At 60.7% G+C, this 16317-nt stretch overlaps 1 protein-coding gene across 1 annotated transcript in view; it reads left to right on the forward strand.

Annotated features, from left to right (window-relative positions):
* JPH3 (junctophilin 3) overlaps positions 1-16317 on the forward strand; it is a 103424-nt gene that overhangs the window by 80078 nt on the left and 7029 nt on the right. The window contains exons 3-4 of the mRNA XM_019012392.4: positions 8462-8586; positions 14967-15847. Of these exons, the coding sequence (XP_018867937.4) occupies positions 8462-8586; positions 14967-15847 (1006 nt within the window). The remainder of the gene's footprint in view (positions 1-8461; positions 8587-14966; positions 15848-16317) is intronic.

The raw sequence follows: 16317 nt of genomic DNA on the forward strand, positions 1-16317 counted from the left end.
CTACAAAAAATGCAAATATTAGCCAGGCACTGTGGCATGTGCCTGCAGTCCTTCTGTCCATTACATAAAATGCCTCCCTGGGAGACGCCAGGGCACTGACCACACCAAGGCTGGCCAGCTGGTGCCCCAAAGGCTGGGGACTCAGTGCAAGAAAACTCAAGGCCAGGCTTTTTAAAGGACATAGACATGGGTGTGGTGCCCTGACCTGTGCAATGTGGTCTGGACTCTTGACGCCACTTCCCCAGGGCCCCAGGTGAGTACCTCAAGTCTGGCCTTGAGTTTTCTCATCTTCAAAATGGGGGTCTTACGTTCCTCATGGAGCTGGGGGAGAGTCAAATGGCAAATGCGTGTGGAGGGTCAGAGCACAGCCAGGCTGCCCACCAGGGCTCCACAGAGGGGCTGCAGGGCCGTCTCCCGCAGCCCCATGACACTCAGTACACGCCCAAGGAGGAGCAGTAAATGTCATTATGATTCCTACCAAAGCCAAAGGCTGACCTGTCTGCTCTCACCCTCATCGGTGGGGGGCCCATTGGATGAGGGCTTTTCTGGGACGCAGATGCTGAGTTCTCGTCCATGACGCCCCATGCTTCATCGCATTCCCGCGTATTGATCATTACCGAGACACGTTGGTCTCAGGCTGCAGGCATTAATAATGCATAAAAAGAGTGATGTACCAGCCAGCCGCCTGGGAAGGGCAGGCATTTGCTTCTCCCTGAACTCTGGCTCTCATCCGCCAGCTTCTCTCTGAGGGAACTACCGTGATGGGCTCTGCCCTGAGGATGCCTGGTCCCCCGAGGCCCCTGCTCACAGCCAGGAGGACCCACAGAGAGTGTCTGCACTCGGGCAGGCCGGGCTTCAGGAGCTTGCAGCAGGGATCCATCTCAACTCGGGGTACTCAGAGGCTTCAGGGAGAGGTGTCCTCACGGAGAGGGGAATGAGCCAGGCGGAAAGGACAAAGGCTGCCTGAAAAGAGTTCCTCCAGGAGCAGGAAGGGCCAGAGTCCTGCATGGCCGGCCGATTCCATGAGACCAGCCTTTGGTGAGCATTGAGGACCCCACAGGGGCTGGAGCTCCAGTGCTGAGACGGCCTCCGAGGTTTTGTGTAGCTTCCTGAGCGCTCGCATTGATCAGCAGAGGAGGGCACAGGATGTGGAAACACCCCAGATATGCATCCCTTTAAGGGTCTGGAGGGGCACAGCCAGAAACCACTGCCCTCATAGTGGGTGTCATTTGGTGGCGAGTGGGGCCACAGGGCCCCTCAGTGCCCCTTTGGCCCAGGCTCTGTGCAGCCCGAGGAAGACAGGCAGGAAGTGAGATTCGAGGACAGGCAGGAAGTGTGATTCGAGGACAGGCAGGAAGTGAGATTTGAGGCCAGGCAGGAAGTGTGATTTGAGGCCAGGCAGGAAGTGTGATTCGAGGCCAGGCAGGAAGTGAGATTCAAGGTCAGGCAGGACGTGTGTGATTCAAGGCCAGGCAGGAAGTGTGATTCGAGGACAGGCAGGAAGTGAGATTCGAGGCCAGGCAGGAAGTGAGATTCGAGGCCAGGCGTCAGCGGAGCGTTCATTTCCTACCTGGGAAGCCACCGTCCTGCCCTCAGGGAAAGAGACACAAAGAGGATCAGGAAGCAAAGGTTGCTGGGGCGTTGGAGACTATTCCTCACTCCAGGATGCTCCACGGGCTCCAGAACCTTCCCCTTCAGGAGATGCGGGTGGCCTTGCCTGCCTGGCTGCCCTGCGCTCGGCCTTTACCCCTGTGGTGGCTCCTCCTGGGGCAGCCACTGACGTTGGTCCAGGCCGGTGCCAGGAGCAAAAGGTCCCTGGCTTCTCCCAGAACCGGGGAGATCCTGGGAGGCCTCAAGTGGGGAGGTCTCTGAAGGGGTCTTCCAGCAGGAAGGGCTGCTTGGTATCTGCCAAGGGGGCAAAGGTCACTGCTGCAGGCCCCGGAGGGAAGGTCAGGCCCTCAGCTCTGTCTGCCCCGGTTCCTCCACCCTGAGTCTCCAGTCCCGTTCTTTCCTGTCTGGCTCTGGCCTCAGCACGGGACGCTGCCTGCTGAGTCCGGCCTTCTGGGTCCTGCCCTCTCTCTGCCCCTGGCTACAGGAGGTGGGGGTTTCCCAAAACGCTGCCGGGGAAGCCCCCTGGCTCTTACACTTCACCGTGAACCACCCCAGACTGTCGTCATCTCTTGGATGAGGCAGTGGCCTCCACAGAGTCTTCCACGGCCACGGTCTTCCCACTCTCTGACCCCTCGGACCTTTCAAGAATCAGCAGAGCACCCCACCCCCTGGGCTCACAGTCTCCATGGGGCAGGTCACCAGGGGCCGTCTGCACCCCAGTCACCTGTGCTGGGTCCTCCTGGCCTGCCAGAGCCTTCTCTCCAGATCCATGCCTCCCTGTTGCACGGCTGCTTGGGGTACCTGCTGGAGATGAACCTGTAGGGAGGGAGGATGGCAGGGCTGGGCGGGGAGAGACTGGCGTGGATCTTCACAGATGGAATTGAGTCAGGGATCTCAGGATGAGGCCATCCTGGATTATCCGGGTGTTCTGAGAAGGGAAGAGGCCGCACGGTGACAGAGGTAGAGATGGGAGTGAGGCGGCCACAAGCCACGCCAGGAGCCCCCAGAAGCTGGGAGAGACAGGAAAAAGTCTCCCCCTGAGCCTCTGGAGGGAGTACGGCCCTGCTGACACTGGGTGGAACCTCCAGCCTCCAGAACTGTGAGAAGAAAGGTTTCTGTGGTTTAGGTCACCCAGCGTGTGGTCGTGCGGTTGACCACAGCAGGAGACGCGTGCCCTCGCCGCCCAGACAGACCAAGCCTCACCGGGCTGGTACCTGCTGCCCAGAGAAGAGGGGCCTGGCGTACCAGGCTGCATCGGCCTTGTGCCCGGCCCCAGGAGAATGTCACTGTGACCGCCCGTGTGCTGTCAAGATGAGACAGAATCCATCAGGGACACGGGCTCTCTGAGATGCATCTGGGATCACTGCGATGGAGGGTGGCACTCGGGCCTGGGACCCACCTGGGATCCACCTGGCTGCATCTGAATTGGAAAGGGCCCGTGGAGATTTCAGGTGCTCCAGTGACCTGGGGGCGGGTGTCTAGTCTCCTCCGGGCCCTGGCCAGCCAGTGGTCTCGTGGCTCGGTGAGAAGAGGGAGCCCGACTGTCAGGGGAAATCCTGCCCCCAGCCCTGGGGTGGGCTCGGAGGCTCGGGTCAGTTCAACTTGGAAGGGAAGGTCCAGGCTGCATCGAGCTGACCCCCTGGACACCCGAAGATGGGGACGTGGGCAGGGCCAGAGCCACCATCCCACAGCTGTGAGACCCCCGTGGGGCTCGGAACCACCCGGGCTGCCAAGGTGGAGTCTGTGTGTCTTCGTCTCCTCGTTTGTCAATGAGGAGTGATGCTCACTGCCGTGCCTGCATCAGAGTTGTCACGGGTGTGGAATGGGGCCTCTGGAAAGCTAGGGGCTGTCATCCAGGGCCAGCTATCACCTGAGATGTGTGGAAGACCCCTGACCCCAGGGAAGAGGATTTCCTGCTGGAGGGGAGTGGGTCAGGGCCAGTGAGAGGTGACCAGTGACTCCAGGCCTCATCAGGAGCCGCCTCCTGACCTCTCGGCTCCCGTGTCAGCTCAGCTTAGATGCCCTCTCTTCCAGGAAGCACTCCGTGACTTCACAGGTCAGGAGCCACCTCCTGACCTCTTGGCTCCCCGTCAGCTCAGATGCCCTCTCTTCCAGGAAGCACTCTGTGACTTCACAAGTCAGGAGCCATCTCCTGATCTCTTGGCTCAGGAGCTTAGATGCTCTCTCTTCCAGGAAGTACTCTGTGACTTCACAGTAGTGCTCACCTGGCTGCCCTGCTCACCTGCCCCTCTGGCTTTTCCCAGCCTGGGGGTGATGCTCCAGGATGGGGGCACCTCCTGGTGATCTCTTTCCACCCAGCACAAGCCTCCTCCCTCGAGAACATCCTGGTCAGCCTTTGCCTCCCTGCAGCCCCAACTGCACCCCATCTTCTCAGCACATTTCTTTGCTCACCGGGGACCCTGAGGCACCAGCCGGCACGGGGAGGGCCCAACAGTGTTGGATAAAGGCAGGGTGGATGGGAGGGGTTAAAGGAGAAGCCCCAGACCTGTTCTGGCCCCTGGGTCATCAGCACAGGTGGCAGCTGGGAACGCAGGGGCTGCGTGCTGTGAGGACCTGAGATGGAGGCTCTGGGACTTGCATCTTCCGGTGGACCTGAGCCAAGGAGCTGTCACTCAACAAGGAGCCGTCAGTGGTGGAGAATACCACGTTCTGACCTGGGCCAGGGTGTGGGGGGTGGGGACCCCACTGTGGGGAGGTAGGCTGCAGGATCTTGTGGCCGCTCCTCCGGCAGGCAGGGAGAGTCGAGCACAGTGGAAGTGGTGCTGGCAGGGCAGGAGCCCTCAGCCCAGGAGTTGAGGAGGAGGAGGGCTGCATGCCGTGAGCGTGTGCCTGGGCCGGTTCCCCTGGCATGTGGGTGAGTGGACGTGGCAGGGGGGCGGCGGGGATGGGAAGTTGGCTTCTAGCAGAGTGGCCATCCAGCAGGAGAGAGGGGCTGCTGGGCAAGGTACAGGCTGAGAACTCTGGAGTTTGCCCTTTTGGTGTTTCTCCAAACAAGGTCCCTGCACCAGTGGGGGCCACCACCTCACTTGGGAGATAAAAGTGCAGATTCCCAGGCCCCACCCAGACCTGGGGAATCAGACACTCTAGGGCTAGGTCAGGGTGTCTGGGTTTTATCCCATCCTACAAAGACCCTATTTCCAAATAAAGTCATATTCCCAGGTTCAGGATGAACGAATATTTTAGGGGGCCACGATTTAATCCAGTGCAGGTGCTGAGGGTAGAACCAGGAGTCACCACAGGCCCCACCTGCCCCTCCATCGTGTGTATCTGTGGCATTGTCTTCCGTCAGCTACTTCTCTGTCCTTGGTACCGTCCACAGCAGAGGTGGCCTGGGCAGCGAATCCTGCCGGCGTCCACTCCACTCCCAGGCTGGAGGAGCCCAGGCGTCTGGCCAGCCGGCCTACGGTCAGCAGTGGCCCAGGAACCATGCCTTTTCTTGCCTCTTGCCTCTGACTCAGAGCGGCTCGTGGGAGCCTCGCATGCAGGGCCAGGCAGGGCAAGAACGATCGCAACCTTTTCCTCCAGGGAAGGTTGCAAGAAAGGCGGGATCTGTGACGTGACCAGGTGGAGGCACTATGGAGCCACGGTGCAGGGGTGGGGGGCCCCAGGTGAGCTCAGATGCCCTCCCTGCCTGTGCCACCGCGGCCTGACCCTCCACAGGTGGGAGCTACAGGCATCAGGAGCCATTACCCCTTGGAGAGCTGGGCGCCAGGCCGAGACCTTGTGTCTCATTTATAACAAACCGCTGCAATGCGTTTGGGAGTCTCCTCCTTCATGATATGCGCTTGTCTGGATTGGTTTTATTTTAGTGTAGGCACCACATCTTTTTATATATGTGTGAACATATATATGTAAACACACGTATGATGTTGGTGAGTTAATGTTGGTGGTATTTTCACTAAGCAAAGATGTGGGAACCAAATGGGCCCCTCTGGGGAGTTTCCCATTTGGTCCCTCGTGCTGCGTGTGGTGGGGGGCATTGTGGTCGAGGTCTGAACAGCCGGGGAGGTGCAAGACCCCATCCTCTCCCGGAGCTTACGGGAGTGGGAGAGACGGTGACGAAATATTACTCATCGCAGGAGTCAGGTGCACATGGTGATGATAGTTCCGGAAGGTCAGGTGCACGCGGTGATGACAGTTCCAGAAGGTCACGTGCACGCAGTGATGACAGTTCCAGAAGGTCAGGTGTGCGCGGTGACGACAGTTGCGGAAGGTCAGGTGCTCGCGGTCGTGACAGTTCCGGGAGGTCAGGTGCTCACGGTCGTGACAGTTCCGGAAGGTCAGGTGTGCGCGGTGGTGACAGTTCCGGGAGGGCAGGTGCGCGCGGTGGTGACAGTTCCGGAAGGTCAGGTGCGCGCGGTGGTGACAGTTCCGGAAGGTCAGGTGCATGCGGTGATTGTTCCAGAAGGTCAGATGCATGCGGTCATAGTTCCAGAAGGTGTCCCCGGGGCAGGATATGTTTTCCTACTTTCCTTGGCTTCCGGGGAGTTTGGAGCCTGCTTTCCTTTGGGTCCTGGGCTGATTCTCGGGCAGGAGCTGGGATGCAGTGTCCTGGGTGCTGCAGTATGGCTAAGCCTCCGATTCTCTGTCCAGGGCTAGCTGTGTTGAGACTGCGCATCTTTAGTTTTGGGGCATCGCAAATCCTCCTGGAATCTGATGAAACCGTGGACCCTCTGCTTGTGGCGGGGGGGCATGCAGAAAACTTTCAGTACAGTTTCAGGGGATGCACAGACCACCCAAAGGCCTGGGATCGGAGCCCCCACAAGACAGGGGGTGTGCTCTCTGGGCCAGCGTTTGGAGCACTCTCTGGCTCTTGGAGCCCTGGTGGGGCATTCCCAGCAGCTTGCTTCATTTCCTGGACACGTGTTCTTGGCTGTGGTTTATATTACTCTCTGTATGTAAATGTCATAGGTTTATTTTCTTCTAGTAAAATTGTTCCTAGTTAGCACAGTGGAATCTTGAAACAAGAAAGCCATCTTTCATGAACAGTGTGTGGTTTCCAGGCTTAGCCCATGGACTTGGAGTGACAGGTATGGCAGAGATGGGGGGTCAGGCTGCGTAGGTGTTTGCGCCCCCTAGGTGCAGGTGTTAATCCTCACCCCCAGGGCGATGGTGCTAGGATGTGGGGCCTTTGGGAGCTGATGGGGCTGAGGACGGAGCGTCATAGTGGGGATTAGTGCCCTGATGAAAGAGGCTTCAGAGAGTATCCTCGCCTCTTCTACCATGTGAGGACCCAGCAGGAAGGTGCTGTCCAGGACCCAGAAAGTAGGTCCTCTGCAGACACCAAATCTGCCGGCACCTTGATCTTGGATTTCCAGCCTCCGGAACTGGGGGAAAGCAATGTCTGCTGTTGATGAGCCGCCCAAGCTGCAGTGCTTTGTTCCAGCCCAAACAGGCTAAGTCAGGAACCCTGAGCAGGAGACCTCCCAGGGAGTCTGCTCGGAGGGGGGATTGGTCGTGGGGGAATTGGTCATTGTGCCTCAGTTTCCCCAATGTTGGGGAAGTGGTGCCCATGGCCACTGGCAGGCCCCCCCCGGGAGCCAGCACACCAGGTAGGAAGAAATGCAAGCCCCAGGCCGCTGAGATGCACAGAGCCCCACATTCTGCCTTCGGGACGTCTGTCTAGTCCCTTGTTTTACAAAGGGTGGGCAGGTCCCCTGGAGGACTCAGCAGAGGGAGAGATATAGTCAGGGAGAGGCCAGAGGGGTGACGTGCCCGGCTGCCCACAGGTACAATGGCTCCTTCGTGTCACACATGGGTGTCGGCGTCATCTTTCGGCTGGGTGAGGGAACTGCCCACCTGCCCAAGCCCTGGGGTCCCAAGTCAGAGTTACTGGGATTACTGGGCAGGGAGGTGGTCCCGCAACCCAGACCGGGGCAGTGGCAGGAAGCACAGAAACACACAGCACAGCAGGCCGGCACCGCCGGGGTGGGTTATCTGGGCTTGGACTCTTTCTGTGCACATGCTGATGTTTGTCGATAATAAGAACAGAAACATTTTCTTTTTTTTTTTTTTTTGAGATGGGGTCTTGCTCTGTTGCCCAGGCTGGAATGCAATGGCGTGATCTCTGCTCACTGCAACTTCCGCCTCCCAGGTTCAAGCAATTCTCCTTCCTCAGCCTCCTGAGTAGCTGGGATTACAGGCACGTGCCACAACATCCGGCTAATTTTTGTAATTTTTAGTAGAGACGGAGTTTCACCATGTTGTTCAGGCTGGTCTTGAACTCCTGACCTCATGATCCCGCCTGCCTCAGCCTCCCAAAGTGCTGGGATTACAGGCGTGAGCCACCGTGCCCAGCCCCCCTTTTTTTTTTCCTTGAGACAGAGTCTTGCTCTATTACCCAAGCTGGAGTGCAGTGACGTGATCTCAGCTCACTGCAACCTCCACCTCCCAGATTCAAGCAATCCTCCTGCCTTAGTCTCCTGAGTAGCTGGGACCACAGATGCATGCCATCACACCCAGCTAATTTTGTATTTTTGGCAGAGACAGGGTTTTGCCATGTTGCCCAGGCTGGTCGTGAACGCCTGAGCTCAAGTGATCTTCCTGCCTTGGCCTCCCAAAGTGCTGGGATTACAGGCGTGAGCCACCATGCCCTGCCCAGAGGTGTTTTCAAGCATGTCCTGTGCACTGGGCCTGGTTGGTTGATGCTCAGTGATGTTTATTGAATGAATGAATGAATGAACAACATCCAGAATCCTGAGGGTAAACACGGGGTGCCAGCATCTTGTCGTAGCCCAGCCCGTTGTTGGGGGGTTGGCAGAGTACCTCGACCCAGACCCCTGTCACCTGTGCCTCCTGCCCCCCTCACGCTCCTCCCTGTCTCCCCCAGGACCTCCCACTCTCGGGCAAAGGCCGAGGCAGCCCTCACAGCGGCTCAGAAAGCCCAGGAGGAGGCGCGGATCGCCAGGATCACTGCCAAAGAGTTCTCTCCTTCCTTCCAGCACCGGGAAAACGGTGAGTCTCGCCCGGCCTGATACTGGCATCATGGGGAGGGAGTGCGTGGATGGCTGGGCAGTCCTGGCAGCAGATGCGTCCTCCAGGGCGGGCAGGCTTAGATGGGCTCGGCCCCAGCTGCTCCCCTGCCTGTTGTCTGCCTCTCCCCCGGAAGGTGCCTGTTTGTGCCGAGGCCTGCCCTGGCTCCCCGGGACACAGGACATGTGTCTTGGCAGGTCTCTCCCATTCCCACAGTCCTTGGGGCACCGCGTGTCGCTTGCCGGCGGTCCCTGACAGTGAATGCCCACCTGCCCGGCCTGTGCTGTTTGCTGCCTGCCCTCTCCCAGTGTTGTTCTAGAACCTTCTGTGATGATGGAACTGTCTGCTGGGTCCAGCGTGGCAGCCAGTAGCTGGGTGTGTCTGCGGTCCTGGCTCTTGACCTGCCTCTGATGTGAACTAACTTACAATTAAACACACCCAGTGGCTGCTGGGTTGGACAGCGTCACACATGGCAGCTCCTGCTGTGCCCCTTGGAAAGAGCTGGAAGCTGCTGCCTGATTTAGGAACCTCGTCCTCCCTTTGAGGGGGGGATCATGGGTGATACGGCCCAATGACAGTGGCGGGGGCGTGGAGGGTGTGGGGTGGGTGGCGGAGAGGCCGTGGCCAGCTGCCTCCCATCTCCTACCTCATCTTGGAGGAAGCTTCCTCTGCACCAGGAGGCCCCAGAGAATGGGGTTAGGAGCACGCCCCCTCAACCCGAGTTCTGACCGTTGAGGGGCATTCAGATGAGGCTCTGCGCGCTGGAGGTCCGCACCTGACACCACAGCCCTGAACTTGCTCGCAATGCCTGCCACTCTGGCCACCAGGACAGGATGAGGAGCCCAGCCTGGGGGCTGCGGGGCTGGGCACTCCCCTGACTGGAAGGCGAGACCGCATCATCTCTAGAGGTGACCGTCCGCCACCACTCCAAGACCTTGCCTTCAGTGGGCGAGTGCCGGGCCCTGCACAGCCTGCAGCTGCAGCCTGGAGGTCAGGAGGACGAGCCCCCACACCCCCACTGCCTTGGGCAGCTTCTATTCCACTGCGTCCCCTCCACTGTCCTGGCCCCTCCAGACACACGCACCCCAAAGTGTCCAAGTGGGAGGGCCACGGGCCAAGCGCCCCTGTGGCCAGTGGCATCCTCCATGGTCTCGCCCTCAGGCCCTGAGTTTCCTTCTCCCTGGGGCCCCTCCTTGCCTTGCCCACGACCAGCTGCCTGGGCTGGGAGGCGGTGGGGCGCACACTTGGGGGCACACGTGTAGCGTGCACGTGCATGTGGGGAGTGGGTGCAGTGCTGCGGGATGGACGAATGGAACAGGGATGCCGGAGAGGAAACCAGTGCCATCGGGGGCACCTGCCAGAACCGTGGCTGGGCCACTCCACGCAGAATGCACGTAGGATAGGATGGGATTCCACGTACCAACCCTGGCCCACGGTCGCCTCAGCTCCAGCCCTGCCTGCGGCTCACATTCCACTGCCTGCGGCCTGTTTTGTTTCCTCTCAGAGCCTCAGTTCCATGCGTGAAAGGAAGGGGAGCAGACAGGAACATTGAAGGCTCCACCCTGTGCCAAATCCCACAAGAAATGCATCCACCGGAAGCTCCCAACGTGACTTATTTGGGAGGAGGGTCTGTGCAGGTGTCATTATGGGACAGACTCTGAGACAAGATCAGCCTGGATTGGGGTCAGTCCTAGATACACACAGTGTCCTTAGAAGAGACAGAAGAGGAGACAGGGGCGGATGGAGTGATGTCAGAGATCACTGGAGCCACCATGGCTGGAGGGTGGCTGGAGCGGAGACCCTGGAAGGAAGCAGCACTCCTGATACCTGGATCACGGCTTTTAACGTCCAGAAACATGAGTTTCCCTTTTGGGTGTTTCTACCCCCACTCCCGCGTGGCGCTTTACTGCTCCAGTCCCAAGAAATGGGTGCATGCTCCCCCACCCTGAGAATTCCAGTTAAGACTTTGGAGTTAGAGATCCTTCCTGGAGGGCTCAGTCCTGGAGTCAGAGGAGATGCTTCCCAGAGGGCTCAGTCCTGGAGTCAGAGATGCTTCCCGGAGGGCTCAGTCCTGCAATCAGAGATGCTTCCCAGAGGGCTCAGTCCTGGAGTCAGAGATGCTTCCCGGAGGGCTCAGTCCTGGAGTCAGAGATGCTTCCCAGAGGGCTCAGTCCTGGAGTCAGAGGAGATGCTTCCCGGAGGGCTCAGTCCTGGAGTCAGAGACGCTTCCCAGAGGGCTCAGTCTTGGAGTCAGAGATGCTTCCCGCAGGGCTCAGTCCTGGAGTCAGAGGAGATGCTTCCCGGAGGGCTCAGTCCTGGAGTCAGAGATGCTTCCCGGAGGGCTCAGTCCTGGAGTCAGAGATGCTTCCCGGAGGGCTCAGTCCTGGAGTCAGAGGAGATGCTTCCCGGAGGGCTCAGTCCTGGAGTCAGAGAGTCAGAGATGCTTCCCGGACGGCTCAGTCCTGGAGTCAGAGATGCTTCCCGGAGGGCTCAGTCCTGGAGTCAGAGAGTCAGAGATGCTTCCCGGAGGGCTCAGTCCTGGAGTCAGAGAGTCAGAGATGCTTCCCGGAGGGCTCAGTCCTGGAGTCAGAGGAGATGCTTCCCGGAGGGCTCAGTCCTGGAGTCAGAGAGTCAGAGATGCTTCCCGGACGGCTCAGTCCTGGAGTCAGAGATGCTTCCCGGAGGGCTCAGTCCTGGAGTCAGAGAGTCAGAGATGCTTCCCGGAGGGCTCAGTCCTGGAGTCAGAGATGCTTCCCGGAGGGCTCAGTCCTGGAGTCAGAGGAGATGCTTCCCGGAGGGCTCAGTCCTAGAGTCAGAGATGCTTCCCGGAGGGCTCAGTCCTGGAGTCAGAGATGCCTCCCGGAGGGCTCAGTCCTGGAGTCAGAGATGCTTCCCGCAGGGCTCAGTCCTGGAGTTAGAGATCCTTCCTGGAGGGCTCAGTCCTGGAGTCAGAGGAGATGCTTCCCGGAGGGCTCAGTCCTGGAGTCAGAGGAGATGCTTCCCGGAGGGCTCAGTCCTGGAGTCAGAGAGTCAGAGATGCTTCCCGGAGGGCTCAGTCCTGGAGTCAGAGGAGATGCTTCCCGGAGGGCTCAGTGCTGGAGTCAGAGATGCTTCCCGCAGGGCTCAGTCTTGGAGTCAGAGATGATTCCCGGAGGGCTCAGTCCTGGAGTCAGAGGAGATGCTTCCCGGAGGGCTGATTCCTGGAGTCAGAGGAGATGCTTCCCGGAGGGCTCAGTCCTGGAGTCAGAGTCAGAGATGCTTCCCGGAGGGCTCAGTCCTGGAGTCAGAAATGCTTCCCGCAGGGGTCAGTCTTGGAGTCAGAGATGCTTCCCGGAGGGCTCAGTCCTGGAGTCAGCGATGCTTCCCGGAGGGCTGAGTCTTGGAGTCAGAGATTCTTCCTGGAGGGCTCAGTCCTGGACTCGGAGATACTTCCTGGAGGGCTCACGTCCCTGCAGGAGGGGCCTTGGGCTGACCTTTTAAGTCCTGAAGGTGCCTCCTCAGACAGTTCTTGTCTTCATGATACAGATGTGGGTCCCTGTGGGGGCCACTGTGTTGGAGAGATCAGGCCGCTGCTGCCTTACTGGTGGGAGTCCAGTCCTCGAGGGTCTGGCGGAGTTCGCCTCACCTCCAGCTGCTGCACCTTGGAGCCTGGCTCACTCTGAGCACCTCGGTCCCATCTGCCACCTCTTTGGGTGGCGCCCCGGGGCCTTCTCTGAGCAGTATCTTCCCCGGAGGGGGCGTTGGGACCGTGTGTGTTTTACAAGCACTGGGACTGGCGTGAGATTTGATCCAAGCATTTCTTGTTTCCGCCTTGGATGCATTCAGGATCAGTGTTCCCAGACCAGGCACCCCGGGGCCTTCTCGGCTGCTGGGGAGGGGTGGGGCCAGGGGAAGCTGTCCAGGGCCTTACTCAGTCGTCCTCACAGCCAGGAGCTGGGGTCACCAATGACAGATGACAGAACAGAGCCTCCAAGAGGGGAACAGGGTTGCTAAAGCTCTCAGGCAGGACGTGGTGGAATCAGGATTTAAAACGAGGCTCTGAAGCCTGGGCCATGCCAGCTTCTAGAAGCAAAGCATCCAGCGCTTCAGCTGCAGAGAGTGGCTGGCTGCAGCCTCTTGCTGCCTGTCTGGGAGATCCCTGGCAGCCTCCCAGCCTGAGAACTCTCACGGTCAGGGTTCTGCCCAAGGCCACGTGAAGGCAGGACCACGAAGGATCCTGGCCACGCCGTGTCCAGTGCCCAGGCTACTTCCGGTGACATCCACCCCCGCCCCAGAGGCAGGAGGACTGAGCGTCGGAGGCTGCAGAACGCAGGCAGCTTGAAGGCACAGGAACGGAGCTGTAGGGGCTTCACAAGGACCCGCCCTGCATCCTCACCACGAGGCTTCTAGGAACGTTACCTGCTCAGCAGCTCATTCTAGCTGAGGGTGCCCTCCTGCTGGTGGTGCTGGGAGTCGGGGCCCCTCTAGCGTGGGGTCTGCTGGGCCAGCCAGGTCTGATCTCGGCAGCAGTGGGTGGACGGCCTCGTGGGAAAGGCCGGGGCGCCATCGGGGTACGGGGGCGGGCCTTGATCCCAGCCTGCTAGGTCCATAGCGTCTAAGGCACAGGAATGCCAGCCCCTTGGGAGTCCCATCCTGGCCAAGGAGGAGGTACAATGTGGGTGATCCGTGGGTATGACTGGGGGCCTCTGATGGGGCCAGGGCTGCCCTCCACACGGGACCCTCCCGGGGAGAGAGGTGGTGGGGCTGGGCGTCAGGCGGGTACGTGGATGTCAGCGCAGTTCTACACGGACCTCCTCTGGCCCATTCCCTGCTCTGCTGGGGGGACACCCAACCAGCCCAGCCCTGCTTCTGGGGAGTGACCACAGAGAAGCAGTCATTGAGACCTCAGAGTGGCCCACCCACACCCCCGTGTGACAGGAACTCAGACTTGGGAGGGCTGGCCACCCACCCAGAGCCACCCAGCTGTGCCCCAAGCCCCGTGCCAGGGCCAGGGCCTTGCTCTGCTCAGCACTGCCTCTTAGACCAGCAAGGAGGAGGACGCAGCAGCCCAGCCTGGTGGCGTCGCAGCGTGCCCCGAATCTGCTTGCTAACGTCTGTTTACAAACGGAGGGCCTATCTGGTGCCACGCCGAGGGTAGTCGTGTCTCCCAGACCTTCTCCTGCCAAAAGGTCAGACTTGGGGTACAGGCCAGGAGAATGTCCGAGCGTCAGAGACTCTAAGATGGGCAGCGGCTCTTGGTGTCCGAGCTGGTCTCATGAGGTGGCCGCCCCGGGTAGAGCTCTGAGACCTCCGTCCTCAGAGGGAAGACTCCCCAAATTCCCATAGAGCTCTGCACCATTTTGGCTCGGGCAGGACGGGGATGCTGGGGGCGGGGGTCCCACTGTTCTGTGCTGAGCCTAGGACCCTACTTGAGATGAACGTGTAACTGTTCCCCGGAGGGTAAGAAGCGCCGCATTCTTGGGTTTCTCCTAATGGAATAAAGTCGGGCATGGCTCCCGTGTCCCTGCGTTGGCAGGAAATTAGATCCCAGTCAATGTTCTTGGTTCTCACCTCCTGCTGGGGGCTCACGGAGCTCCGGAGAAGTCTTGGGGCTAGTCCTACAATGCTGCTGCTCCCTATCCAGGCCTCCGGGTGGGGGCTGATGACTGAGCCACCGGCAGACGACAGGGACTCTGCTGGCTGCAGAGCTGGCCCCTGGGTCCTGTGGTGACCTCCCCTTCCAGGGAGACCCCTGCCTCTGCAGCTCTCTGGAGACCAGGGGCTTCTTGACTCCCTGCAGGTGAAGGGGAGCCCCGCCCTAAGACTTGAAGCCCCAGCAGCCTCGAAAGATGGGGAGGGAAGCCAGCTCCTGGGCTCTCACGCTGGCCCCGGCACTGGCTGTTTCTCAGCAAGACTGTCCCATCACCCTGAGACACAGTCCCAGGCGGGTAGGGGTGTTGGCGGCCTTGCTGTGACAGCTTGGCCTCCCCAGACAGGTGGTCAGCTAGGGTGAGGGGCTTCCTCTCACCCTCAGGACAGGCGACTCAGGGTTGGTGGGACCTGAGTCCACACCCCAGGGTTCTCACGCACTTTCCTAGCCTTGGGTCTCCATTGTAGCCTGGGAGCTGCTGTCCGCCCCTCCTGTGGTGCCTGGGCCCAGCCAGTCTCCCTCCAAGTGTCTGTGGGGTGGGGACCACGGGGGTCCCACAGAGGGCTTTGGGAGCCACGGTCCCCACTCCCCTCCCTTGCCTGCAGCCTTTCGGTGAGTGGGAAGCGCCTCTGCTGCCTTGAGGTTCTCTCTGGCGCCCTGGCCCGGGGACCGCAGCCTCGCTGTAGAATGTGCTGGGTAACGCCGTCTGGTGTCGTCTTGTGTCCCCATACAGGGCTGGAGTACCAGAGGCCGAAGCGTCAGACCTCCTGTGAGGACATCGAGGTGCTGTCCACCGGGACACCCCTGCAGCAGGAGAGCCCCGAGCTGTACCGCAAGGGCACCACCCCCTCCGACCTGACCCCCGACGACAGCCCCCTGCAGAGCTTCCCCACCAGCCCCGCGGCCACCCCACCGCCCGCGCCCGCCGCCAGGAACAAGGTCGCCCACTTCTCGCGGCAGGCGTCGGTGGACGAGGAGCGGGGCGGGGACATCCAGATGCTCCTGGAGGGCCGGGCCGGGGACTGCGCCCGCAGCAGCTGGGGCGAGGAGCAGGCCGGGGGCTCCAGGGGTGTCCGCAGCGGTGCCCTGCGCGGCGGCCTGCTCGTGGATGACTTCCGCACCCGCGGTTCGGGCCGCAAGCAGCCCGGGAACCCCAAGCCGCGGGAGCGGCGGACGGAGTCACCCCCCGTGTTCACGTGGACTTCCCACCACCGGGCCAGCAACCACAGCCCCGGAGGCTCCAGGCTGCTGGAGCTGCAGGAGGAGAAGCTGAGCAACTACCGGATGGAGATGAAACCCCTGCTGAGGATGGAGACGCACCCCCAGAAAAGACGCTACAGCAAGGGCGGCGCCTGCCGGGGCTTGGGGGACGACCACCGCCCCGAGGACCGGGGCTTCGGGGTGCAGAGACTGCGGTCCAAGGCCCAGAACAAGGAGAACTTCAGGCCGGCCTCCTCCGCGGAGCCCGCCGTGCAGAAACTGGCGAGCCTGCGGCTGGGCGGGGCCGAGCCCCGGTTGCTGCGTTGGGACTTGACCTTCTCCCCGCCCCAGAAATCTTTGCCTGTCGCTCTAGAGTCTGACGAGGAGAATGGGGATGAGCTCAAGTCCAGTACGGTGAGTGGGCGGCCACCGGGCTGGTCCCAGTGGAGGCAACATCCACCTCTCCGCTGACCTGGTGTTTCCTGAGGGTTTCCAGCAAGGTCACTGCTCCCCTGTTCCTCTCCAGGGGTGGAGTAGGGTGGGGGTACAGCCGGGAGTGGCGGCCCTCAGGTCGCTGGGACCCTCCCCTAGGAAGCCAGGTGGGGCAGGTGTCACACCTCTTTCCGTGAGAGGCTGCCCCCAGGTTGTCCAGAAAGCACACGAACCTCCTGGCTTCCAGGCAGCATGGGATCCCTGCGCTCCCCGCAACGTGCTCAGCCCCAGCTGCTCCAAGAGTCTGTGCCCCTGGTCAGTAGCCTTGGGCCGTGAGGTGACCGCTTGAGTGTCCTGTGTCCTGGATAGGAACCCAGAGGCCTAGAAACAGCTGGGGGCGAGGCTGGCCCCGGGGCTGGGAGTCAGGTCTGGGGTGGGGGGGGCTGCCAGTC

This window comes from Gorilla gorilla, chromosome 18 (genome assembly GCF_029281585.2).
Source record: "Gorilla gorilla gorilla isolate KB3781 chromosome 18, NHGRI_mGorGor1-v2.1_pri, whole genome shotgun sequence".
Classification (NCBI taxonomy): Eukaryota; Metazoa; Chordata; class Mammalia; order Primates; family Hominidae; genus Gorilla; species Gorilla gorilla.